This window comes from Miniopterus schreibersii (genome assembly GCF_964146895.1).
Source record: "Miniopterus schreibersii genome assembly, contig: HAP1_SCAFFOLD_98, whole genome shotgun sequence".
NCBI lineage: Eukaryota > Metazoa > Chordata > Mammalia > Chiroptera > Miniopteridae > Miniopterus > Miniopterus schreibersii.
Window position 1 is genome coordinate 213866 of NW_027669802.1, and position 26273 is coordinate 240138.

At 54.1% G+C, this 26273-nt stretch overlaps 1 protein-coding gene across 1 annotated transcript in view; it reads left to right on the forward strand.

Moving 5' to 3' along the window:
- Positions 1 to 25227, forward strand: part of LOC308552042 (protein Daple-like) — a gene marked incomplete at both ends in the record, with an annotated part of 65168 nt that extends 39941 nt beyond the window's left edge. Inside the window, 19 exon segments of the mRNA XM_081163008.1 lie at positions 1809 to 1983; positions 3304 to 3465; positions 4241 to 4380; positions 4793 to 4872; positions 13612 to 13716; positions 18054 to 18182; positions 18185 to 18282; positions 18285 to 18344; positions 20721 to 20844; positions 20847 to 20951; positions 20954 to 20974; positions 20977 to 21144; positions 21147 to 21198; positions 21200 to 21281; positions 21285 to 21353; positions 21356 to 21404; positions 21407 to 21587; positions 21589 to 21625; positions 25147 to 25227. Of these exon segments, the coding sequence (XP_081019134.1) occupies positions 1809 to 1983; positions 3304 to 3465; positions 4241 to 4380; positions 4793 to 4872; positions 13612 to 13716; positions 18054 to 18182; positions 18185 to 18282; positions 18285 to 18344; positions 20721 to 20844; positions 20847 to 20951; positions 20954 to 20974; positions 20977 to 21144; positions 21147 to 21198; positions 21200 to 21281; positions 21285 to 21353; positions 21356 to 21404; positions 21407 to 21587; positions 21589 to 21625; positions 25147 to 25227 (1918 nt within the window).
- Positions 25228 to 26273: the final 1046 nt, after the last annotated feature.

A 26273-nucleotide genomic window follows, 5' to 3' on the forward strand; every position in this document is an offset into this window, starting at 1 on the left:
CACTCAGCACCCGCTGAGCAAAGCTCCAGAAAGTCCTCTGGTGATGGTGTATTTTTACCAACCCTGTCATGTTAACTGATGGATGGTAAGAAGGTAAAAGGGGACTCCAGCTGGTGGCTGGGATGGAAGGACTAGGGACACCTGGGATGGGGCCCTGTCTGGGCTTGGACAGCCTCACCACACACACTGGTGATGGTGATGATGGCATCGGGCCCGGGCACCTTCAGCCTCTAACTCCAGCGATCGGTCCTGTGAGGGAGGGAGGGAGAGCCAGTCCTCATTCACGAAATCCCTGTGTATGAATCACCTACTGGCTGAAATGTCCTTGTAACCCCCAGACTGGCACCTGTGGCCTTTCATGGATGTGCCCAGAGTGCAGGACACTGGTGTTGACTGATGCGCACATTTGCAGCTGAGGCCGACAAGGCCTTTGACTCCTGCCTTGTGCCAGGGCTCACACTGCAAATGAGCGTCCTGCTCATGGCCCAGTTAGTGCCATGATTTTCTCGTTTTGTGCTTTTGGGTGGCAATTTTGCTGTTTGAAATGGCCCCCAAATGGAGTGCTGAGTGCTGCCTAGTGCTCCCATGTGCAGTGCTGCACCGGGCCTCACAGGGAGGACACGAGTGGTAGATAAGGCTCCTGCAGGCAGGAGTCACAGTGCTGTTGCTGTGAGTGTGTTACACAGGCATCTTTATGTCTTGTTCAGTTGACACAAGTGTGCCCTGAGACTTATAGGGGCATGGGGAACAAGTTCAGTGGACACTGATTCTGTGTTCACAGTGATGCTAGAACATTATACTGGGAATCATGGGAATTGACTGAGCTCTTGAACAGGTGAAGAAACAGCTCAGTGAGATTAAGTCACTTGTTCAAGGTCAGTGCTCCTAGTTGACACAGTCAGGTTTCGAGTCCAGGTCTTGTCTCAATCCAGAGTCATGACTGTAGGAAGCCTTCCTTCCCACAGCCTTGTTTTAGCATGTCCTGAAGGGCTGCAAACTCAGGTGCCTCTGGTGGCCAGGCAGGTCTAGGGCATGGGGGAGAAGTGTCAGCGACAGACCAGACCCTCGTAGAGAGCACACACCATATGAAGGCATCAAATGGGAGGCTGGCCAAGGGCTTTTGTTTATGCTTTTTTTCCCCCAAGAAGCTAGACATCTGAATGTTGATGTGAAACTTAAAAATTTTAAAATCTTAATAAACCAATTAATTAAAAACAACAACTGTGTAGGCCAAACTGGACACATCGGTGTTCAAACTGAGTCCATGAGCCTCTGGTAATTGGAGTTTCTGGTATAAATCTTCCCCCTGGAAACCCAGTGGGGTAATTATGATGATGACCATAATTTCACTGGGTTTACATAGTACCCAGAATCTCATATTACATTTATCTCAGGAGTTGAAATTAGAAAGGGACTTGGAATTGGGGAGAAGAGCTGGGCATAGGCATAGAGTTTTAGAGCAAAATTGTTCTGGCTCAGTGTTTTTTAAAAGTGTTTTAATAGAAGAACCCTTTTTCTAGGTAGGCAGGGATGCCAACGCCTTAAGTATAAAGAGTGCTAATAGTGATGCTCTGTTGAAGTGGTGTCCGAGCCTGCCTCTCCTGTCCCCCAAGCCAACAGTGGGACACCAGGGGCAGTCTTATAGAACCCCAACAGACAGTTTGAAAACTGCTGATTTTGTTCAACCTTCATCTACACATGAGAAAAACTGAGGCCCATAGAGGTTGTGGTTTTGAGTAAGGTTGTACAGCTGGGACAGAGCCTGGGAGTGCTCCTCAGCCCTTGGCCCTGTGTCTCTCCATCCCCAGGGTTGATATCCGGCACCAGCAGCTGAAGAAGGAGCTTGAGGAGCTGCAAAGCCACAACAAGGAGCTGCAAACCTCACTGGAGAGCTCCCAGCTGGAGTCGAAGCACTGGAAGGCCCACTACCAGGAGCTGAAGGAGGAACAGGAGGAGCTGCGCGCCCATAACATGGAGCTGCAAGCCTCCCTGGACAGCTCAGAGCTGGAGGTGGACCGCTGGCAGGCTCAGTATGAAGAGCAGAGGAGGGAGCAGGAGGAGCTGAGCGCCCACAACAAGGACCTGCAAGCCTCCCTGGACAGCTCCAAGCTGGAGGTGGACCGCTGGCAGGCTCAGTATGAAGAGCAGAGGAGGGAGCAGGAGGAGCTGCGTGCCCACAGCACAGAGCTGCAAGCCTCCCTGGACAGCTCAGAGCTGGAGGTGGACCGCTGGCAGGCTCAGTACGAAGAGCAGAGGAGGGAGCAAGAGGAGCTGAGCGCCCACAACAAGGACCTGCAAGCCTCCCTGGACAGCTCCAAGCTGGAGGTGGACCGCTGGCAGGCTCAGTACGAAGTGCAGAGGAAGGAGCAGGAGGAGCTGAGCGCCCACAACAAGGACCTGCAAGCCTCCCTGGACAGCTCCAAGCTGGAGGTGGACCGCTGGCAGGCTCAGTATGAAGAGCAGAGGAGGGAGCAGGAGGAGCTGCGTGCCCACAGCACAGAGCTGCAAGCCTCCCTGGACAGCTCAGAGCTGGAGGTGGACCGCTGGCAGGCTCAGTATGAAGTGCAGAGGAGGGAGCAGGAGGAGCTGAGCGCCCACAACAAGGACCTGCAAGCCTCCCTGGACAGCTCCAAGCTGGAGGTGGACCTCTGGCAGGCTCAGTATGAAGAGCAGAGGAGGGAGCAGGAGGAGCTGAGCTCCTACAACAAGGACCTGCAAGCCTCCCTGGACAGCTCCAAGCTGGAGGTGGACCGCTGGCAGGCTCAGTATGAAGAGCAGAGGAGGGAGCAGGAGGAGCTGCGTGCCCACAGCACAGAGCTGCAAGCCTCCCTGGACAGCTCAGAGCTGGAGGTGGACCGCTGGCAGGCTCAGTATGAAGTGCAGAGGAGGGAGCAGGAGGAGCTGAGCGCCCACAACAAGGACCTGCAAGCCTCTCTGGACAGCTCCAAGCTGGAGGTGGACAGCTGGCAGGCTCAGTATGAAGAGCAGAGGAGGGAGCAGGAGGAGCTGCGTGCCCACAGCACAGAGCTGCAAGCCTCCCTGGACAGCTCCAAGCTGGAGGTGGACCACTGGCAGGCTCAGTATGAAGAGAAGAGGAGGGAGCAGGAGGAGCTGAGCGCCCACATCATGGAGCTGCAAGCCTCCCTGGACAGCTCCAAGCTGGAGGTGGACCTCTGGCAGGCTCAGTATGAAGAGCAGAGGAGGGAGCAGGAGGAGCTGAGCGCCCACAACAAGGACCTGCAAGCCTCTCTGTACAGCTCCAAGCTGGAGGTGGACCTCTGGCAGGCTCAGTATGAAGAGCAGAGGAGGGAGCAGGAGGAGCTGCGTGCCCACAACACAGAGCTGCAAGCCTCCCTGGAGAGCTCAGAGCTGGAGGTGGACCGCTGGCAGGCCCGGTACCACGAGCTGAAGGAGCAGCACCAGGACATGGAAACATCGCTCACCAAGTCCCGCAAACAATGCGAGGTGAGGCCTGGGGCTGGTGGGCCTTGGGACGCCGGGCTGAGTTCCCTGGGCTGACAGCCTTGGTCTCGGCCAGGTGGGAATGGGCCCTCATTGGGGTCTGTGCTCAGAGACTGTGTGAATGTCACACAGAGGCTGAGGGGAAGCCAGGAATATTTGAAGGGACGAACTCCATGACTGGCAGGGATGTGTTAGGAAACACCTTTCATCAGGCCATGGCTCTTTGCAGGGTCGGGCAGTGCATGGAGACAGCCCAGTACTGTTTCATGTCTGTCTTCCAGCTGGGCACTTTGCTCAGTGCTGACCCGGGTCCTCTCACTCAGTTCTGCACGTCCCCCTACTGAGGATCCAGCCTGCAATGCAGGTGTGTGCCCTGACTTGGGAATCAAACTGAGACCTCTTGGCGCGTGGGACAGTCCTCGTCCAACTGGACCACACCAGCCGCCAGCATATTGATGAGATATGTAACATTATTTTTTAAAATTGTTAAGTCCTCAGAATCTGTTGTATATTTTGCCTAATGGCACATCTCAGCTCAGACTGGCTGCATTTTCAGAGCTCGGCCTCCACGCGTGGCCAGCGGCTGCCTGATTGGATGGTGCAGTGACAGAAGGCTTGGCCGTCCCCAGATCATTGACCGTATTAGTCATTCCGACTGGCCTAGCAAATACCGAAATGGCCATCTTTGTGCACGTGGCTCTCTTCCTCTTTGGAAGTAGATTCCCAGCACGAGTCATGGGGTGCATGGCGTTTGAGACATTGTCGATCTGTGTTTTAGATGCTGTTTGATCTCAAGGGGGACTTGGAGGAAGAAAATCACTACCTCTCGGAAAAGATCCAGAGGATGGACCAGAACCTGAGGCTTCTGGAGCAGAAGTTGGATAATCAACTTCAGTACCATGAGGAGCAGCAGTACATGTAAGGGGTGTGGGCGGGCTGGGACCTGTCCACAGAGGGGTCCTGCTTTCCAGCTCCAGCCTAGACCCTGACGTTCAGGGCAGAGAACCCCTGGGGCGCATCACATCCCAAGGGTGAGGGGACAGACCATCCTACCACGGCATCCTCCTCTCATTTTCCCTGGGATGGTCCTAGGTTTCTGCAAGTGGGGTGATTGGCCTTTGCTTTTCAAAGACACTGCCCTCTGCCAGACGCTTCGTGATCTGCTTTTGGAATGAAGTTCACTTTAAAAAATAGGACAGCAGCAAAGAGCGGCCCCCAGGGAAGGAATTCAGGTCGAAGGCTGAGCCGTTCCTATGTCCGCTTTTTCTTCATGGGCTGGGGAATGGGTTGTGGTGCGCTGTGACTGTCCTCCCTCTGCCAATATCTACAGGGTCCTGGGTTTGCCGGAGGCCCTACAAGGTGCACAGGACCAATTACCTGGTCGCCAGGAACCAGAATGGGAGATGGGATGTGAGCAGAGCTACATACACACCTGACATGTGTTGAGGGGCTCCATGGGGGCGTAGAAGGAAGTGTGGTGGTGGGAGCTGGGTGCTGCTGCTGACATGGATGGGGGAAGGCTAGCCAGTGGGGGGGCACTCATGAGGGAACCTGGTACCCAAGGGGATGATCTGGCGACGGTTTTGCATTAGAGGGTATCTGCAGGAGGCCAGGGCTTCCTGAGCCCGCTCTGAGCAGACTGTTCCCCAGCCCTGGGAGGGCTGCGGTGTCTGCCCTCCATGAGTTTGTGCAGCTGGCAGGGGGGCAGGGGGCAGGCCGTCAAACCCAGACAGGAAAGCGCTCTAGCATAAGGCCAAGCAGCATGGCTGTGGGAGCAGAATAACACAGACGAGAATAGCAGATGTGGAGCCAAGGGCGCTGGGAGCAGAGCAGGGTCGATGGTCGGGGGCCCTGTGGTTTGCGAGCTACCACCTTTCAAGGGTGCTCACCCACAGTGAACTCCTGGGAACGCCTTTGGTTTAGGCAGGACTGTGGCAGCTTCATGACTGGAGCAGCCTGAGCAGCTGCCTTGGTCCAGAGGACTCATTTTCAGGCGAGGAAACCAGGGGTCTGAGCTGCCAAGGCCACACCAGCTGCAAGAGGCAGGAGTAGGACAGGAGCCAGGAGCCCCCTGGGATGCATTGTATGGATATCACCACGTGCTCCACTTGGGGACTGGGTGGAACAAAAGCAGGCCATCTGCCTCAGGAAGGCCAGGCACCCTCTCCCCATGAGCAGGGTGCCCTCTTTTGTCCTTTCTGTGTTTTTGAAAATGTGAACTGATTTCCAGCATTTAGATATTAAGAGATTTTGCTTCACACCCTGGGTTTCTGGATCCTTTGGGAAAATGACCAGAAGTTCCGCCTCCTCGGGAGCAGCGCTCCTTTGCAGGGGCTGAGTTCAGTCCCACGCAGCACCGAGCGCTCAGCCAGGGCAGCCCAGCCACTCTGCCTGGTCCTTCCAGGCCCGCTTTGCTCCTCTCCTCCTCTGTCTGGCCCCAGAGAGGCTCTGAGTTTGCTTCCGTGGGAGTGTTATCAGAAACCAACATTGGAATGGGTCGAGGTCAGAGGTCTGACTTTGCTAAGCTGACTTTTGTAACCTTGATGCCCATCTAACTGACTGAGGGCAGACCCCTGCCCACCATGGAAGGTCTTGTAAGTCTGCACCTGCAAATGCCAGCTTAGCCCTGTATCTGCCCCTGAGTGCACAATTTCCTGAATTGACTTGGCCTGAGAGTCCTCAGGGTTTCCAAGCTTGAAGTTTCAGGTGATCCAGGGTTGCCTCTCCTAAGATGACATACAGCCTGGTCCTAGGTGCTCCAGCAGGTCTCCTCCAGGTGTCAGGGTTCCTGGACCACGTCTGATGCTTCCATTCACACATCCCCACCTCTGCGACCATGATGGTCATGCGCACCATGATGCCTGAACCCCAGAAAACTACGGGCTCTTCTGGGCCAGGTCCCAGGCTGGGCTGATGGGTCAATTCATGTGTTTTATTTTAAAAGCCAGATTGTTTTTTCTTTGTCCTCTATTTACAGAGACGAAATAGATGCCTTAGAGAGACAAAAGGAAAACCTAGAAGATAAATTCATGGCTCAGCATCAGTTCTCTGATCCGGCTCCAAAGCAGTGAGTTGACTTAAGTTCCAGTGACTTAAACAGAAGAGAGGGCTTGCTCTCTCACGAGGAGGGGACGCTGTAGCCACCTGGAGCGGTGGCCAGTGGGTGGGCCCGTGTCTTCCACTGTATGACAGGTCACCTGTGTGCAGGTCCCTTCCAGCACAGACAGGATTTAGGGTTTCTTTCAGTTCCACCCTCCATACTCATGGCTATCCTACAGGGTATGGCAAATGCCAGCTGGCCATGAGCCTGTGTAAGGGGGAAAGGGGTCTCTTGTTTTAGAGCCATTAAATCAGGAGCGTCAGGTTTTGTCTCAAGATTTCAGGACATAGAAAACCATGTTTCTGTTTTGGGAAGGAAGCTTGGGTCAGACACCTGAACCAGCACACATGATCTTCAGGCACAGGAACCTCCTGGCCTTGAACCTAAATTCTTCTGGATTCATGGGACCCCAGGGATTTCCACAAACACTTCCTTTCTCCAGAGAACAGTAGGCTGGTTGTGGGCTGGCTCGGTCCCTGTCCAGCAGGGCTTCCCCTGGTCCCGGGCCTGAGCCCCAGGAGCTGGTCCTTCAGACGGTCCTACCCCAGCCCAACTTTGAAGTCGGATCCCCGTGAGTCCTGCAAGGCCTCTCTGTGGAAGTCACAGAACCACAGAATTTCAGAGCCTCCGCCTAACCCCTCTGTTGACAGGAATCGAGGCACCGATGAGGAAATAGAGTGATTTGTGTGCACACAGTGCTGTTTCATGCAGAGCCAGGATTTAAACCCAGATGGGGTTGTTCTGTTAGGTCAGAGGACCTCCATTTCCAGTCAGCTGCAATGTATTACCCTTAAATTCACTGTTTTTATTTATTTTATTTATTTTTAATCCTCACCCGAGGATTTTTTTTCATTGATATTTAGAGAGAGTGGAAGGGAGGGAAGGAGGGAGGCAGAGTGAGAAGGAGAGAGAGAGGGAGAGAAACATCGATGTGAGAAAGACACATCCATTGGTTGCTTCCCATGCACCCTGACTAGGGCCCGGTATTGAACCTGCAACCCAGGTACATGCCCTTGACTGGGAATTGAACCCACTACCCATTGGCGCACAGGCTGACACTCTAAGCACTGAGCCACGCTGGATGGGCAAGGGGCACTGTTTTCAATTCAAACGGCCCAATCTGCCCTGCCTCTGCCCCCACCCAGATTCCTCAGTGCCGGGAATGGGCAGAGTATCCCAGCCTATTTCACTTATTATTAACCGTGGCAGCAAATGAGAAGGTCCCTGGCTCTTCCTGAAAGTGGCATTTTGCTGGGAACTTGGAGCAAACATGGATTAGATTAGCGCAGAACCACGTCCTGTACTCGGCACAGGCAGCCAAGAGCTGGGGGCTGTGTTTGAAGTTCTGTCTCCCGAGAGGCTAGTGTGGGTTTCTGCCACGATGAACGCTTCTCCCCATCCTGGGTCTGTGCTCATTAACGGCAAATTAGGTTCTACCTCTGAGCCCCGGATACGATCATTGTGGTGATGGCAAAGAGGGCCCTCATTCTGAACCCCTAATTAACAGCCAACTTCCCAGGCGGGTGATGGAAATCCCAGCTCGCTGTAGGGCACCCAGTGACCATTGGAGGGGTGGCCAGGGTTGGCTGTGACCTAAAAATCTACTTCTAACTAGGAAAACCCGCTGGACAAAAGCCAAAGCTTTTGTCAAATTCATCAAGCCAAAGAAAAAGCGTTCCAGAGAAGGACCAAAGCCCCCCCCAGACAGTGCTGCGTGTCCGCAGGAGCCCCTCGAGGCCACCCCATCGTGCTCACACTGGGCAGAAGAGCAAGACCCCCCCAGCGGGCCCGCGAGAAAAGGTAGGAGGGTCTGACCCGGCTGCAGGTGAAGTGAAGGGGGGGTGCCAGGCCTCCCTCCTGGGCAGGGTAGAACCAACGGGACAGCGTGCTAGGGGTGCACACGTGTGCATAGGAGCCTGAAGGGGGTGTGCTCCATGCAGGCACATCTGGCTCCTTAGGTATGTTAACAACCAAGTAGGAAACACAAACCCACCACAGTGTTGTGGCAGTTCGGTCCCAGAGCAAGGTAGTCACTTTAGCATGAGAAGCCTCATGCACGGTGTGCACTGTGGTAGGGACGTGAGTACCCAGAGCTGGTGCCCACAAGTTACCGCAGGGACAGGCTCCATAGTGTGTGTTTTTGGGTTTCCTCGTGTCTGCCAGGCCTAGAATAAGCGTTTCTGAAGGGAGATCCCGATGCATTTAACACGTAATGGACATACGCAAGGTCTTCAGCAAGGCCGTGTGTGGCTCTGACCTTGTCGTCACAGTGAAGAGCAGGTCGGGTTTTCTTCTCCCACCTGATCTGTCTTCTGGTCCTGACACCATGGGGTGCAGGCACCTTGTCATTGAGGGTGTCATTCGGAGTCTGCCAGAGGTTCTGAAATGTGCTGGGTGTATTTCACCAAATCTAAGAAGCTGTCAGTTATAAGCTGTGCAATTGTGCGCACATGAGAAGAAAGTAAGTTGATCGTGGCAGCGACTGTTTTGTCAGAATTGCCACCTTGCCGACAGTGACTGCAGGACATGTTCGAAGCTAAGTCCTGATTTCAGAGAGGCTAAGGCTTGGGGAAACAATGTGCATCTTATCATCGATTAAACAAAGCCATTGCCTTAAACATGGTTTAATTTTGAAATTTGCTTTTAAATATCATTTTATAGATAATTTACCTATAATCCTGCCAAACGTGCACCCTGAGAAATTTAAATGTTATGAAGGACACTAGGACTTTCTGAAGACCAGGTCCATGCCTCAGACTAGTGCACTTTCAGGGGCCGACGTTGCAGCCCAAAGGCGGACGATAAGCTGCCTCTTGAGTGTGACATGTGCACACGCCTTGCTAGATGACATTCACCACTTCAAGTCCTGGTGTGTCACTCAAAATGCAAAAGTGAAGCATGCACACAAACACACAGTTTGGGGACTAATGCTTGCATTCCCGGTCTTTACAGGAGATGAACTGGTTAAAACACTCACTGCAGGTTGAAGCTTACTAGCATTAGTTTTATCTAGACTGGTTCTGTGGCCTCAGGTTTTCATGCTGGCTACTTAATTTTTTTTAAGTTTATCGCCTCAACTTGTGTATTGTCTAAGGTGAGCTAGTGAACTAAAGCAGCCTAGTTGAGCTAGCAAAACTTTCAGAGAAAAAAATGCTTGACTGAGCCAAACTGTTGTTTGGATCCATGAGTGAGCAGGTTAGTGGTAAATATTAGTAACGGCAGCCATGGAATGGGTGTTTTCTCTGGGCTCAGCACCCCTTTAGCTGGTTTATGCGCTGTATCTATTATCCAGTCCTAACTGCCCTGTGAGGCAGGCACGCTTACTGTCCCCTTCTTGACAAGGTTAAGCACTTGCCCAGAGAATATGTGCTGGAGCCGGGGTCCGAACATGGGTCTGACAGATTACGGAGCCTGAACTCTTAACCACTGTGGGCAGTGCCTGCAGCTAAAGCTGCTTTGGTCCCTGAAGATGCTGAACAGACCTGGGCACCAGCATTGAAGTCTGTCCCTTATCCTGTGGTGTGAGCTGTGGCCACCGGGGGTGCTGTGGAGAAAGAAACAAGAGGTTCCACCATGGACTTTAATCCTAAATCAGAAATGGGATAAATCAGTTATGTGAATGTATAGGGCATGTTCAGAAAGTGAGACCAGGTTCAGGAAGTTAGACCAATTGTATGCTCTGATAAGACTGATTGAAAGGTCATAAAGTGTAGGTTTGGATTAGAGGATGCGTAGGGTTCTAAATGTTGAGGGTGTTTTGGTATCAGAAGGAGGTATTTTCATCATTTTCAAATTCATCTTGCCATGAGAGGTTATTTTAAATGTACAAGAATTATTAGTGGCTCTGGCAGGTTTGGCTCAGTGGTTAGAGTGCGGGCCCTTGGACCAAAGGATCGTGGGTTCAATTCCCAGTCAAGTTCACATGCACCATTGCAGGTTTTCCGTCCCTGGGCAAGGTGCTTGCCGGAAGCACCCAATTGATGTGTCTCTCTCACATTGATGTTCCTCTCCTCCCCTCCCCTCCCCTCCCCTCCCCTCCCCTCCCCTCCCCTCCCCTCCCCTCCCCTCCCCTCCCCTCCCCTCCCCTCCCACTCTCTCTATAAGTCAATAGAACAAAATTTCCTCAGGTAAGGATTAAAAAAAAAAAAAAAGAATTCTTAGAGAAAGGTTCAGGTGGACTCTTTCATTGCAGCAGGCCAGAAACATATCACAAAGTGTTCCAAGGTCTGTACCAGGAGCAGGAGCCAGTTGTGTGTGAGCTGAATTGTCAGGGAGTCTGTCATTAAAACAAATGAGAAGGAAAACGAGGTCCTAAATTTATATGCTTTCTCATTCAGTAATTCAGCACATTGGGACTGGAAATAGCCTAACGGGTCAGCTCCTTGGGGAACATGGAGTTCTCCTCGCTGCTCAGTGAAGCACAGGCTCCGGGACGCCAGTGAACTAACTAAACTGAGCCCGGGCAGCAGTGGCTCCCGGGCCCTGGCTCTGGCTCTGCCCTGGGTGGCGTTTCCTTCTCTCTTGGGCTGGACAGGATTCCGATTTCCCTGCACACTTAGCTAATGTAGTGGCATTTGCTGTTATTCATTTCATTTATTTGCCGTTTTGTGTATTTTTTCCTTCCTCTCTTGGCTTATCCAGGGGATGACAATGTGGGAACAAGGCGCAAAAAGAGTCCCTTTCTGAGAGGCAAACCCAAGGACAAAGACAAGCCTCCAGCGGCTCGCCCGGCTTTCTCTAGACGCCTGCGGTTCTGGTCGGCTTCTGTCCTACCAGCCTCCTCTAAATAGCCTCTCCCTTCCTCAGACACTGGAGATTTCCAATATTTCCCTCTACCAGTGTCTTCTCATGTCCCCTCCTTCATTTCTGAAATTCAAAAAAACCGACAAATCAGTACCTAAAGGCCAGATGACACAGAGTGGACCCCTCCTCCTGGCCCCAATTCCCAGCCAAGCTGAGAGCAGCCAGTGTGGACTCCGATTTCAAAGAAGATGAGCTGTCACCCTCTGGATCGTGCTCCAGCGCAGCACAATGCTAGGGGAGCCTCGGGACATCACCTGCAGGTCCTCGGGCCGGGATGTCCGTGCTCATGCACTCCCCTGGCCAGGCGCTGACCCTCTGTCCCACCGGCAGGCTTGTATGTCCTGCCCGGCCGTGTGCAATGCAGAACTGATCAGCCCGGAGTGAGACTGTATGACCCTGGTGAGGTCCCGTGACATCTTGGATGCAGGTGTTAGAGCTGCAATGGACAGACAGAGCATCAGCACATGGTCACCGTCAGGGCCGGGACACGGTCCACAGGGGCCACTAGCTCCAGCAGTGTTTCCTGTCACCATCCTTGTGCCATCTCGTGATTTCTGGCATGTCTGTATCACCTCTGTGATTACTCACATATTTTCCCTCCAATCGATTCTTCGCTGCCACTTAAATTTATTTTATGACTTACACCATGTTGAAGTCAGTCGAGTGGCGCTGACTTGGCCTCACGCACCTGCTCTGACTCCTGGGCTGCTGCGTCCTGTCCTCCATCCACCTGTCTGTCCGCCTGTCTCCCAGCAGCTGTGGGAAGTGCGCGGTTTCTCTGCCATCGCTGCCTCTGCCCATCTCCGCCTCTCCTCTGCTCCTCGTGTCACCTTCACCCAGTGGACGCCTGTCTGACTCGCTCCACCAGAGTTGCCTTGCTTCCCATCAAGGTTATCTTTCAAAATCCAAACTTTCCCCTGATTTCAAGTTGTGAGACTTGGGTGCTTGAGACTTCCCAGTGAGTCCAGACACTGAGTGGCTGAGGGGCGGGGACAGGTCCCTGGGAGAGGGTGGGGAGGGGCAGGAATCTGACCTTGGCGTGGCTCTGGGACCACAGCCCATGGGCCGCGTGCAACAGGACACTGTGCAGACAGCGCTGTCCTGATGCTCCCAGGAACTCCACCTGCAGAAACTTATGACTTGTACTTGGAGAGCCCATCCCCTTCCCTGATATTAGGTAGTGAAGATCTTTTTGTTTATCCCTCAATGTTTTTTTTAAAATAGGGTTTTATTTAACTTTGAGGAGAGTATGTGTTCACAGTAGGAAATTCAGAGATGGCAGAAAAGCACAACTACAAGGTAAATGTCATTTTTGCAGGTGGTGTCACCATGCAGAGATGGAGACATCGGTGTCACCATGCACAGATGGAGACACCTCAGACAAGTTACTGGGTGGCAAAAAACTCCTCTCTCAGATCGTAACGGATGCCTGTTGGCAGGGTGCACATCCTGGGCCTTGAGGGCCTTGACCATGGTCCTGAGCAGACACCTACCTGTCAAGGTCCTTTTAAACCAGGGATTTGAGTGACACACAGGTACACAGCAGGTGTGCCCAATAGTTAATGTGTTGGATTTTAACTGTTTTGTTGAGCCTCTTGAGTTTGTCCTTTATTTTCTCCCAGCTGCGTGGGGCTCACAGCGGGATCTATCCTTAGAGCCAAGGCCGGCCTCCCGGGGACCCCAGCACAGGCCTGCAGCCTGAGCCTCCTGTGCAGACCACAGCCCGCGAGGCGCAGCCCAGCTTCTCTCCCTGCGGCTCGTGTGCCCTGGTGCCTCTGCTTTCAGGACTCGGTGTGACAGCCCCGCCTTGGCATGGGATCTTGCGACCCCATTTATCACTGTCTTTCTCTGCCCCAGGCCCTAGGGACCTAATACCGAAGCCAGTGGCCCTGCACAGAGGCAGCCTTCACCGCACGGAGGCCTTGGCTACCCCACCATGAAGCCCCGGCCATCAGAGCTGGGCTCCCAGGCCTGCTCATCCTCAGCCATGACTACTACCCCTTCCAGCTCCACCCCCATCTCCCGGGACCAGGCGACACCCCAGGTGAGTCACAGGTCCCTCCAGAACCAAGATGCATGAGCATCTGGGCCCAAGGTCATTCCTGGAGACCCCAGCTCTCAGAGGCGGGAGGGGTCTCTCAGACTGAAGGGTGGTCAGCAGATGGGCTAAGCTGTGGACAGGTTTGGTGTCACACAGACACAGGTCCTGACCTCAGCTCTGCCTGCAGCTGTGTGACTTTGCACAGATAACATCGCCATCTGGAGGCCCAGTCTTCAGCCCCTAGTGGGAAAGCCCAGAACCCACCTCCGCCGTGCAGGAATTGGTGGCACCAAGGAGCTCCAGAACGGAGGTAAGCCAGAGTTTGGGCTAAACTCAGGCAGCACTGGAGGTTTATTCTCCAGGGAAGAGACCTAGCAGCATCTCTGAACTGGAGGTCAGTTGATAGAGTGGAGGGCAGGTGTCCTAAACTGAAAAATGGGGGGACTCAGGGAAGGGTTTACAACTTGAACGTCTCCCAGGATGCCGTAGCCATGCGTATTCACACCTCTAGATGTGATAGCCAAATGCTCCTCAAGTCACCTGAGTAGGTGGAGAAATTCCCAGCAGAACAGTCTAGTCCCATCTTGCCAGGTGAAGCCCATGAAGGTTCAGAGACCCCAGACACTTGAGGAGGATCTGCAACACCAGAGAGAAACTAGTGTGAGAGGTGACAGAGTCATGGTCAGAGACAAAAGCTTTAAGATGCCTGGAGCAGGACACTGTGCAGAGCAGCGCTGTCCTGATGCTCCCAGGAACTCCACCTGGATGTTATTAAATGGAACAGTCAGGGAAAAGCACTTAAAATATGCAAACAGAAAGGGAAAAATAAAGGTTAAAACTGAAAGAGACACTCTGCTTATAACTTAGAGATGAAAATATCTGAAGACAGCAGGAAGAGCTGAAAATGATTGCCCCTGGGGTGTTAGAAACTGATGAGAACATGAAGGGATATTAGTTTTCATAATGATATCACCCACTGGACTCTTGGAAGTATGGCCTGCAGAACCCTGGTTTGACAAGCCAAGAAAAGATAGGGCCCCTGCCCCCAAGGCAAGCCTAGGTTAGCTCCAGGACCTGGTCCCTGCTGTTTACAAATCAGAAGCACCCCTGGGAGAAGAAGAGTTGGGTGAGCACAGGCAACCAGACAGTCCTCCTGCGCTCCTGACCAGACACTGAGAATGGCAGTCCCTTACTGTTGGGTGTCAAGGAAACTGTGCCATGTATGGCTGGGCAGCCATGCTCAGGTGTCCACTGTCAGCAGTCAGCAGTCTGCCCCAGTCTCCCAGGCTCTGTGGTTCAGAAACCCTGCCTGGCTGGAGCAGGAGCTGGGAGCACCACCTCCCCTCAGACTTGCAGCGGCTTGTGGGACTCCAGGCCTGGCCCTCCAGGCTCACCCAGGGGCTGTCTCCACCGGGATCCCACCCTGAGCCAGAGCCCACACTTGTTCATATGCCTGCAGAGCCTGTCCGAGGGCCTGTCACACTGCAAACAAAGCGCTGCCCACTGTGATTCCCTGGCAGCATGGTTCTCATGCTCAGGTGGATGCAGAACTGTCTGCAAAATGGGGGAGACCCCGGTGTCATTTTGGAGGAAATCCGGGGCTGCTGTCAGCACAGGGCAGTGTAGTCCTTCCCAGGGAAAGAGCAGTGCCTGGTGGCCTATGGGTTCCGTCTGGTTCTGGTCAGGAGCTGCTGGTGCAGGGCTCCCTCTCTAGGGACCCAGCATCCTCCCTCAGGTGGTGGATTCTTTCCTTCTGCTTCCTCCAGCCACCTGAAGAGAACAAGGCCCCAGGAGAGCTTTGCTTTCACAGCCTCGGCTTTCGGTGCAGCCCCCCTCCCGGTTGGTGGGGCTCCCAGGGTACTAAGTATCAGCTCCTTCTGCTGCTGTATCCTCAGGCCAGACACTGCTTCCATTTGCTGTCCCAGTCATTGCACAGGCAGAGAGCAAGGCTGTCCCAGCAGGAGCAATGGGGGAGGGAGAGTACAGACGAGAGCACAGGCAGGTCCTAAGGGTCCACACGTCTCCCTCTTCCAGGCGCTGGACACAGCCACCACTCAGGTGCTGGGCAGGAGTCAGAGGTGGCCTCTGACATAGGACCGCAGTTTCCCCATGGGTGGTCCAGGTCCCCTGACTCAGCCTTATTTTCACCATAGGCTAGAATTCAGATGGCAGCTCTGTGAGTGGTCCCTGGAGCTCAGGTTCACCAGCCACAGGCAGCACAGTGAGTAGTTGGTGCATGTGCCCTTCAGCCTGGGTTCTCAGACCTGTTTCCGTCAATAGGACTTGTCCTTCAAGCTGTTCTCTGTGGAAGTCCACACACAAAATAGGTGCAAGTATTGCTGTTATGCTGAAGTGGGAATAGGGGACCCACAGTTCCTCAACACTCCTTCCCTGCCCTCCTATGGGCCTAAGCATGCAGCTTAGGAGCGAGCGTCATCTCCTGCCCCCTCCATTGCCTGAAGCGGTGAATGGTGCTGGCACTGATCACTCAGACATAGACACTTACAGCTTCCGGCAAGGGCAGGCTCTGGTGAAACTGCGGGACACCACGGAGCCCTCCCTCCTGGCCCTGGGTGGAGGGTAACAGGACGGAGGAGTCGCCTCCCCTCTCGTGAGCTTCCCTGAGCAGCCAGGTTCATGCTTCATCAGCTGAGGAAAGGAGAAGGCAGCAGAGGGGTTTGCAGCAAGGGCTCGGAGAAACAGGCATTTTCGGATCCCGTTGATTTGTATCACGGTTGCCTTTCAGTGACATGTCCTTTTCAAAGAGAAAGGTGGATTTTTTAGTTGAAAGTTTCCCTTCTCAAAGAGGGGACTTGCTCTGCTTCTATGCGCTTCAGGAAAACCAAGTATTTGGGGCTCAGCCCCACGCGCCGTTGCTGACAGGTGTTTTCCAGAGGCCTGCTGTATGCGGGGCCCACCGGCACTTGGGACCTGGGTGCCCTGTGGACCCGGTCAATCCAGAGCAGACTGCTTGGTGGGCCGGGAAGCAGAGCATCTCCTGGTGAGTCCCCGGTTCTCAGTGCAGCTCAGCTCTGCACAAGATGTGAGCAGGGATGATGAAGCGTGTCCCTGTCCCCCAGCTGTCCGTGTGCCGCAGGACAGACACTGATGATACCTGGGGCAGGCCCCTGATTCTGCGTGTGCTGGAGAAGTGGGCCAGGAGGGGAGGTCTGCAGGCCTGGAAGGGACAGCCTGCCCCTGGCATGGGCGGTGCCCCCTCCCTGCAGCTGGTGCTCACCCTCTGACCTGAGGGAGCAGAGGGTGAGCCTGGTTCCCCCAAATCGTCACTGTGAAGGTTGATTTCTTTCCCCTCTGGGGCAGATGTGAATGTGGGACAGAGAGGAGCTGAAGAGCAGCGAACCAAGAGTGCAGACTTCTTTCCTCCTGAGGGCCCTGTCCCCGCCCCCATGGACCACGGAGGGGAAGTGGGCTGCGCACGGCACAGGCTACATTGTCCACACGTGGACGCATGACCTGCCATGTCCTGGCCCCTGCCCTCACCAGGCGGCACTGCCCTGGTCTAGGCAGGGTGTCTCCACCTGTGTTCCAGAAAGCTCCATGCGGTAATAATGGTGGGCTCCCCCCAACCCCCAACCCCAGGGCAGACCTTTTGTCTATACTGGAGTTCTGTGTGAGATTTTCTGTATTAACAAAACTGTTTGAGGCCACAGCCCTAGACCTCACACACATAGATAGAAGTTGTTGTTCCTGAGAGCCCACTGTGCGTGGTACCCAGCACTCAGGTGAGGCTGGACTCCTCCTGGGAGAGTCGAGAGCAACTCGAAGTCTGTCCTTCCTGAGGCCATTTGCCAGAACTTGGGCAGGGTCATTAGTTGTTTTCGGATTGGATGGTTTAATGTGGGCTGTACTTGGCATCAGCCCTGTAGGTTAAGTGTTGTCATTTCCTTTCAGTGCCCTGGCCAGGTAGCCTAGAGAGCAGCTGGAATTGGACCAGTGACAGTTCCCCTCCTAGCCTGAGGGTAAGTCCACCTTCCCTGCTGTGTGCTTTTCAGCGGACCTGGATCTTTGGTTCTGGGTGTATATTGTTTGTATGATTTAAAAAATACAATTAGTGAGGTTTTTCAAAGCACGTTGCGTTTGCATTCATAGGGCCACATCACGCAACTTCAAGCTCAGGCCTGGGGGTTTGAACAGATTTGGGTTCAAATCCCTTCTCCACTGACCAGCTCTGTGCACCTGGGAAAGCAACCCATTCTCTGAGTCTGAGTCACTTCAGCTTCGGGATGGGGACAGTGCCAGCAGTTCCAGTACATGGTGCGCAGAGGACACAGTGAGTGACTTTGATTCCTTCTTGATGTTTAAAGTTTGTTTATTGGTGCAGAAAGTGGTCTGCACTGTCCCAGGCTAATGAGCATGGTACTTACAGCTGTTGATAAATTAAGATTTAGAAGGAACTTTCCACTTTTATCCCAAGTTATTTTGTTTTTAAATGCCAGTGTAAATTCTAGAGAATTCCAGAATGCCCTGGACGCCCACAATGCCAGCGTGGGAGAAGTGTGCTCTGGGTTCCTAGGCAGGGCTCTCTCTGTGCTCAGGGAGCCAGAGGCAGCACAGAGCCCACTGGAGGCCAGCAAGCGAGATTAGGAGACTGAAGTGTGTTCCTCTGTGTCCCCTCCCCTGACCCAGTTTCTTCCGATGAGCTCCACTGCAGATCCAAGAGCTTCAGCAGTGAAGACCTGACTCGCAGCAGGGACACAGCCACCCTGCCCCGGGATGCCAGCACCCCAGGACGCACTGCCCTCAGCTGCCATGAGTACTGCCACCCCGGAACTTACCTCTCCTCCAGCAGGGCATCCAGAAGAGGGGTGCGGCCCAGCCCCAGGCCTGGGTGCAGCCCTGTACCTCCCTGAGCAGAGCAGTGAGATGCTCACCCTGGAGGAGTTCCTGGAGGACAGTGACCAGGGCTCCCCCACTGCTGTGAGAGGCCTGGGAGCATTCTCCTCCCTCACTCCCTCAGATGGACCAGGACCAGAGGTAGGGACCTTGACAACAAAGTCACAGAGAGGGATGGGACTGGGGGTGGTGCAGCCTGGCTCAGATGGGGAGCAGAACCACTAGCCAGAAAATCACAGCGTGCTGTCAGCCAGCCCAGACCAGGAGACTGTTTCCTCCCCTGTGAAGTGAGCGACAGAACTGTGTTGCCAACATGGGGGTGGGAGGGTGTGCGCCCACCCCCGGAGGTCCCCTGAGGATGTGGTCAGCACCCACTTGAGAGTTAGCATCTCCCACTAGGTGTGCGGCAGAGCCCTGAACACAAACCTATTCTGAACTTTCACCAGCAGAGTTTGGCAGATTTTTTCTGTAAAGGGCCAGATAGTAAATATTTTAATCATTTAAAATGTAAAACTGTTCTTAGCTCACAGGCCATACAAAAACAAGGCGCAAGCCGGAGGTGGCCGCAGCTCGAGCGCCCTGAGGTCTGTGCTGCAGCTCTGCCCCCGGCCGTCAGCTGTGGGGACCCCCTCCCGGCTCAGGGCAGCTTCCTGCAGCCGCAGGGGCACCTCACACAGTTCTGGCCAGGAGCTGTGGGGTCACCGCTTCTGGGTCACCCCATGGATGAAATGCGTGCCTTACAGTCTCATTCCCTTAAACACACACAGTGGGACTCTCTCTGGCCACACTGTAAGTTCTGTGGCCTGCGTTAGTGGAGCCCAGTGACACAGCGAGTTCAAAGTATCTGTTCAGTCGGTATTTCTGGAGCGTGTCCTATGTGATGCCTGCTCTCAAAACAACAGAGTAAACCGGCTCGTCAGCAAGTTTTATCACAGACTCGCCCTGTGCCTGGTCCTGTATCGGCTGAAAGGAAATATGTATCCTGGTCTCTGCTCTCCATTTGTTTCTGTCTACAAAGCACTCTGTGCCCGGAGCTGCAGAAAAACCAAAGCCCTGCCCTCAGGAAGGTCTCGGTCTGAAGCCGTGGCTCCCACACGCAGGCCTGAGCCACACTCCCCTGGGCTGCCTGGACCCAGGCCGGCCTGCAGTTTCTGAGTCAGGAGCGCTGAGGGGGGCTCCCTGAGAATCTGCATTCCTGCCAAGTGCCCAGATGATGGCTTGTCCTTTTCAGCCTAAATGAGACCAAAGCATCGTCCCTGCAGGAGCTGGTTGTGGAAACGGATGCTCCTCTCCTGAGAGCCGCCCCCACCTCCCTGCATCTCCCCACTGTGCTCACCCCACTAACCTGTCGCCCTCCCCTTTCTGAACAGGCCTGAAGACGTGGAAGTCACAATGGTGCCCGTGCCAGGCCTCCACTCCGTGAGTGTTGATGCTGGGAGGGGGGTGAGGAGATGGGCCCTCTGGGTGGTCAGAGAGGGCAGACTCATGAAGCTGGGTGTCAAAGGTTTAGAAATGTGCAGAGAGGGGCTGGGTGGTGGGAAGACGGCTGCAGAGTCAGACAGCTGTGGGTTCCAGTCCTCAATCTGTCCCTTTCTCAATGTGGGACCTGCTTGACCTTTGGGACCTCCATTGCCTTACCTATTACAGGTTGTCCTAGTACAGCCTTGCAAGGGTGCTTTGAGAACTGAATGAGGTTTTGGGGGAGGGAGGGGGGATGGTTTCATTCTCTTACGATTACACCTGTGGTTTCTAGCATAGGGCCTGGCACATGGGAAGCAGCTGATACGTCCTACCTGTTGATATTAATGACCACAGGTCTCACTGTACAAAAACCCTGGATATGTGACTCCCAACCTGCACGCAAAACAGCAGACTGTGTCTCTGTCAAGTTGAGCGTCCAGATGTCTTCCTGGGCCAGGAGTTGCTGGTAGGTGCAGGTGGTTCTGGGCTGCTGAGCCGTCCCACAGACGGACGCTCCCTGACATGGGTCCAGCGGGCCGGGGTCTGACTCCATCCTTGGTGAACCCCAACTCCTCTTCTGCATGCACTCACTGTCTTTCCTCTTCTCATGGTGTCCATCTGCCTCAGGAGACACCTCCACCAGGCTCCTCCAGGCTCTGCTTGGTGGGAATGAGGAACAGATGAAAACCATTGCTGTGCTCAGGCCTCCAGCCCTGACCGTCCCATCCAGTGAAAGCGTCTGTGGAAAGTCCTCTCCCTCTCTGGGTCTGTTTTCTTGCTGGTGAAGTTAGGGGGCTGCCTGGCTTTTCTTCCTGATCCGTGTATGGCCCCAGCCCCACCATCCTGACCATGGGTAGTGTGTGTGGAAAGGCCAAGCAGGAGCCAGAAACTTCAGTCCTGGCCACATGGCCTGCACAGGGGTGTCCTGGGTGAATGAGCCTCTACCAGGACTCTCCTGGCCTTTCTCCAGCCTCTCAGTTCTTCCTCTCTTCTCTGTAGGACACTCTCAGCTGCCGGGATGACCTGCTATGTTACCTCTTCAGAAAGGCCGATCACCCAACCATCCGAGGCCAGCCCGGGCCACCTGCCAGGAGGGAAGGGGCTGGGATGCCCGCGAGCTCTGTAGCCCCACCATCAAGATGGTTGCCAGCACCTCCAAGAGGAAGCTACTGGAACTGGAGCAGCATGTGAAGCCCAACTTGAGACCTGCTGAGTCTGAGGCCCCACCCAGTGCCCCCTGAGGCAGGCCCAGCCTGCCAGAGCCTGTCTCTGGGCAGACCCCAGCAGGCCACAGTGCCCCCAACCTCCCACATGCCTGCCGGCCAGAGTGTGTCGCTGAGCTGGGCCTTCTGTCAGGCCTCAGCCACCCTACTTCTGGCCAGTGGGCCAGAGGCTTGCAAACTGGAGCCCCCTGAAAATCCAGGGATTCTGAGACCTCAGGGCACAAGGAAACAAGCAGCCACACCCACAAAGCCCCACACCCCCAGCTCCCACAGCCTAGCCCAGGAGAGAACCCCACTTGTGGGAGAGACTGCTGGCTCCTGTCAGGGCCCAGGGCCCTGAAGCCGACCACTGAACACGAGGTGCTTCTTGTTGGCTCCCCCAAAGGAGGAGAGGCTGGCTCCCCCGCAGCGTCCACCACAGTCTCAGCCATTGCCACTGGCGGTGGTGGCAGCAACTCCCAGCTCCAGGACTTTACCTACTACAGCTGGCACGATGGGTCCATGACAGGGCCATGGAGGGGCTCCCTGCCAGGAGCCCGGGCAGGCCTCCCCACTTGGCTCCCCATGCCAGCTGGGTCCCTGAGGACTTCAGTCATGGGAACAAGTCAAAGAGCACCAGGCCAGTGTCCCCAGAGCCGGGTGGGCCAACATACAGTGTGGAACAGCATGGAGTACGGCTGTGTACCACGCTCTCCTGGACCAGCAGCTCCTGAGCCTTAAAACCACCCATCTGCCTTCTGACGACGGCCTTCTTTCCGTTTGCCCGCGGTGTCCTGAAAGGACTCCCATCAGGAGTCTCACCTGTGAAACTTTTTGGGGGGACACCCTATAGTTATGTTCCACTGAACTTTGCCACGGGGAGCCTCACCTGCTCCCGTGTGTATTTGGCCAGCTTCCTGACACACAGTTTCCTGTTTACTAAAGGTGCTCTTCTTGAACGTACTAAACCTGGTGGTTTTGGTTTTATAAAGATTTTTTCCTTTTGAGTTCATATGCTGGGAAAGAAATGGGGTCGATTTTAGGGGCGCTTTGGGGTTTGTATTAAATAGCTACTCATGGTGGACACAAGGGTGGGGTTGTAATAATATGAGAAAGAGTGGAACTGAGTCCTAGTTGTCCTCACTGCTCATCCATGGCAGTGTTGACGGGTGCCGGGCTATCTGGGCTCTCGGGACTCCCTGCGTCAGCCCCCAGTCTCCTGGCCCCTGGAATCCACAGCTCCCTTTGCCACAAGGTCAGAGAATGTGAAAGTGAGGTTTTCCTGTTCACCATGCAGCGGATTTTTTCTGGACCTGTGTTTATTTTAAGTTCCTGTAAGTCGAATACCATTTTGATACGGGATTTATATCACAACAGGAGCTCAGCTTAAAGTCATCCTTTGGATTTTTCCAAGGCTCCTCCACCAGGGAGAGCTAGATCTGGAGTTTAGGCCTTGGAGGCCTCTCAGAATAGATGCTCAAAGGTGAGGGTGGGAGGAAGGCATGTAAATATCCTCACCGGGCCCAATCTTCTAATGGTTTTCTGTCCAGCTGCTGCCTCCATGTCCCTTCCTTCCTCACCAAACCTCTTCTGTACAAGTGTCCCCTCCTGCCTCCTTTCCCCTTTCCCGAGGTTCTGCAGTCTGTCCTAGCCGACCGCTCAGCGGGAGCTGCCACCGAGAATGCTTTGAGCCAAACTGAGCAGCGGCACCTGCAAGCTGTGTCCCATGCAGGTTTTGCAGGATCTGACCCCTGGCCAGTCACTCCTTGGAGCTCTCAGCCTCTTTCTCATGGTTCTCACCCCTTTGGAACAGCTCTCCAGAGCTCACACTTGCCAGTCGCTCAGCCATTCACTCCTTCCTCCCACAAACATTCATTGAAAGTCCTGTGAGCTCACTCCTGGGTTCCACTTTCCAGGCAGCTCCCTCCATGCCCCCTTCAGGGCTGACCCCACCCTACTCCCCCTGTCGGTTCCCACCCTGCCCCCCCCCCACTATTGAGTGTGAGTGTTGGGGGTGGAGATTAGGATGTAGAAGCCCTAAGGGAGTGATCAGGCCCATTGCTGAGGGGCTGGCGCTTAGTGCCCCTTTGTCCATAACTGGACACAGTGGGCAATTCCAGGGCAAGAGGAATCCCCTCTTCCACACATGCTCACTCCTGGTTCTATTACACTTAAGTTCACACACACACACACACACACACACACACACACATTTATAATCCTCACCTGAGGACATGTTTTTTTGATGATTTTGAGAAAGGAGACATCGATGTGAGAGAGAAACATCCATCAGTTGCCTCCCATACACACCCTGACGGGATGGAACCCTCAACCGTTTGGTGTACAGGATGGGCCAATCAACTGAGCCACCTGGCCAGGGCAAGTTCACTTACATTTAAAAGGCAATTCTGTTCCACTTCCAGAGTGGAAAATCAGTACCCCCTGCCCCAAAAGGAAGGTACTTAAATGAAAACAACTACATAGAAAATCAAGGAGTGTTATTAAATTTTAATTAGCACCAATTGCCTGCAGAACAGACTCTGGGTTACAAGGGAAGATTAACAAGAATTAACGTGGCGCTCAGGACATACTAGCCCCCAAATGAGACTTTCTCCTTAGTGTAAGAAGATGGATTAAGAAGGAATTGGACAGAGAATAGCAGACTATATGGCTAAACTACCTGTCAGCACCTACTGAATGCAAAGTACCACCGGTGCCCAAAGTGATACAGAACAAACCCTCAGTTTATCTTGTATCAACTGAAGGGCCACTTCCTCCAGGAAGCCCATCCTGACATGCCCCCTTAACAAGCTATACGTCTGCTGTAACACTTGTCAAGTTTTATTGCAATGGCGTATTGGCCTCCACTGCAGAGTGTCAGCTCCATGAGAAAACCACCCATTCTATCTTACTCCATTCGCTGCGCAGGGGCTTCCCACAGGGACTGGAGCACAAGGGTGGACGTGATCCTGCTGGGCCCCTTCCAGCAATGCCTTTCTTCCCTCCTCCTCCCTGTCCAAACCCCACACCCTCCACCCTTTAAAGCCCTGCCGAGGGCCCAGCTTCTCCAGGAGGCCTCTTTCCACCCATGAGCCCACCCTGAGCTCTCCTGCCCTGAATGTCCCAGCTCTGGCCATGCCTGTGCCCAGGGGACATTCAGTTCCGTGGTCTAGTGCGCTCCTACGTGTCCACAGGGCGAGCAGTGTGGGTGACGTGACGGGCTCAATAACTGCTGTGGGGTGACTCACTGTGGTTCTTCCTGCAAGGATGCAGCCGTGTTGGGTCTTGGCAGCTCTGTGAGTTCCCCATTGTGCTCGGAACAAATTACCACAGACTTAGTGGCTTAAAACAATCCAGTTTTATTATCTTACAACTCTGGAGCTTAGAAGTGGGTCTTGGGGTGTTGGTACAGCTGAGTTTTTATGGAGACTCTAGGAGAGAACCCATTTCATTGCCTTTCCAGCTTCTAGAAGCTGCCTGCCTTTCTTGGCTCATCTTCTGGAGTGGAGCTGATACGCCATTGCAATAAAACTTGACAACTCCCATCTTTCACGCCAGCAGTGGCTGGTTCAGTCTCAGATTCTCTCCCTTTCCTGCCTGCTGCTGTCAGCTTTGTGATGACAGTGGGCCCACCTGGATAACCCAGAACAATCTGCCAATCTTGAGATCCGTAATCACACCTGCAATGGCCCTTTGCCATGTCAGGCAACATATTCACAGGCTCCAGGATTAGGACCTGAACATCTTTGAGAGCGCCACTATTCAGGCCACCACAACAACTGTCCCCGCAGTCAGAGGGCACCGTCGCGGGCGGCATATGAACAACAGCCGACACTGACCGAGCCCGCCTCTGGGCGAGGAGCTGTTCTGCGGATGTCACGCGGCTCTACTTGGCAGGTGAGGTCCCGAGAGCTGAGTCAGGTTGGCAAGTGGCGGGGCTGGGACGAGAACCCAGGCAGTCTGGGTTCCGAGGCTACGCTGCTCTCCAGCACCATTCTCGCCCCAAGACAGCGGCTGACAGCCTTGCGCAGGCCAGGCGAGGTCTGAGGCCCAGCACAGAGCGGGGATTCACCAAGACGTCCAGGTGAGGCCACTGTCCAGGTCACAGAGCTTTGCCAGGCCTCCCCCATCTCAGTTCTTTCTCACCATCCTACCTCCACACCCCAGGAGAGGCCTCACGCTTATCCAGGGAAACTCCAGTGGCCTCCAGGGGTTCTCTGTAGGGGCTCGAGGCGGAGGTCCTGGATGCCGAGTACCACAAACTCACCCTCTCCTCCCCCAGCATCCACATGCCAAAGCAGTAGGGGCCCCTTAGGAGGCAACTCTTATAAGCACGTTGAAGAAAGTGAACCCCATTTCCAAATCTTGGCTTTTCCACTTATTAGAGCTATTAACTTGAGATAACCACCTACCCTCATTTGAAACCTCAGTGTCACCTGGGAAATGGGCATAATGGCGGAGCCTGCTTCCTAGGGTGGTTATGAGATCATGCAGGTAAAAGTCTTGCCTTGAAAGCCGTGCAGTGCCCCCTAAATGTCAGCTGTGGGGTTCTTGATGTTTGATCCTGCTGCACCCTTCTGGGTACAGTGCACTCTCCAGGGAGAGAAGACTCAGCTAACAGGAAGCACAGAGTGGAAAACAGGTTTCATCCTTCCTACCTGGCTGGTCTCAAACAAGGTGCCTTACCTCTGACTAGCTCATGGAAAAAAATGGAAATCATTGTACCCACCTGGGAAAGTTGCTATAAACATAAAATAAAATGACCTTATGAATGAATGCAGCACATGACAAGCCCTTAAGTAACTTTGGAGAAAAATAATACTTGTGCCCCAGTTACCTGTTGCCTCATAACAAGTTGCTTCCGAAGATGGTGGCTAAGCACTCGTCTGTTCCGCTCATGAGCCTGGGATGTGGGCAGGGTTTGGTGGGGATGGCTTCTCTCTGCTCCTGCAGCATCAGCTGAGATGGTCCAGCTGGGCCTTTCGGTCTTCTTCCAGGGTCACACCACACATGGCGAGGCCCTGATCCTGGCTTCAGCGGGGGCTGCTGGCCAGGGTCTCGGTTCCTCTTGGTGTGGCCTCTCTAAGAGGCCACTTGGGCTTCCTCCCAGCAGGGAACCTAGTGTTAGGAGCAACATCCCAAGAGACAGGAGGTGGGAGCTGCCCATCTCTTCAGACCTGGACTTGAAGCTGGCACGGTGTGGCTTCCACTTTATTCTTCTGGTCAAGTAGTCACTGAGCCCCCTAGATTCAAGGGGAGGGGACTTAGAACAATCTCTCAGTGAGAAGAGCATCAGTTTCCAACCATCTTGAATCTACCAAAACTTGAAAGCCTTGCTTTTTGCTTTTTT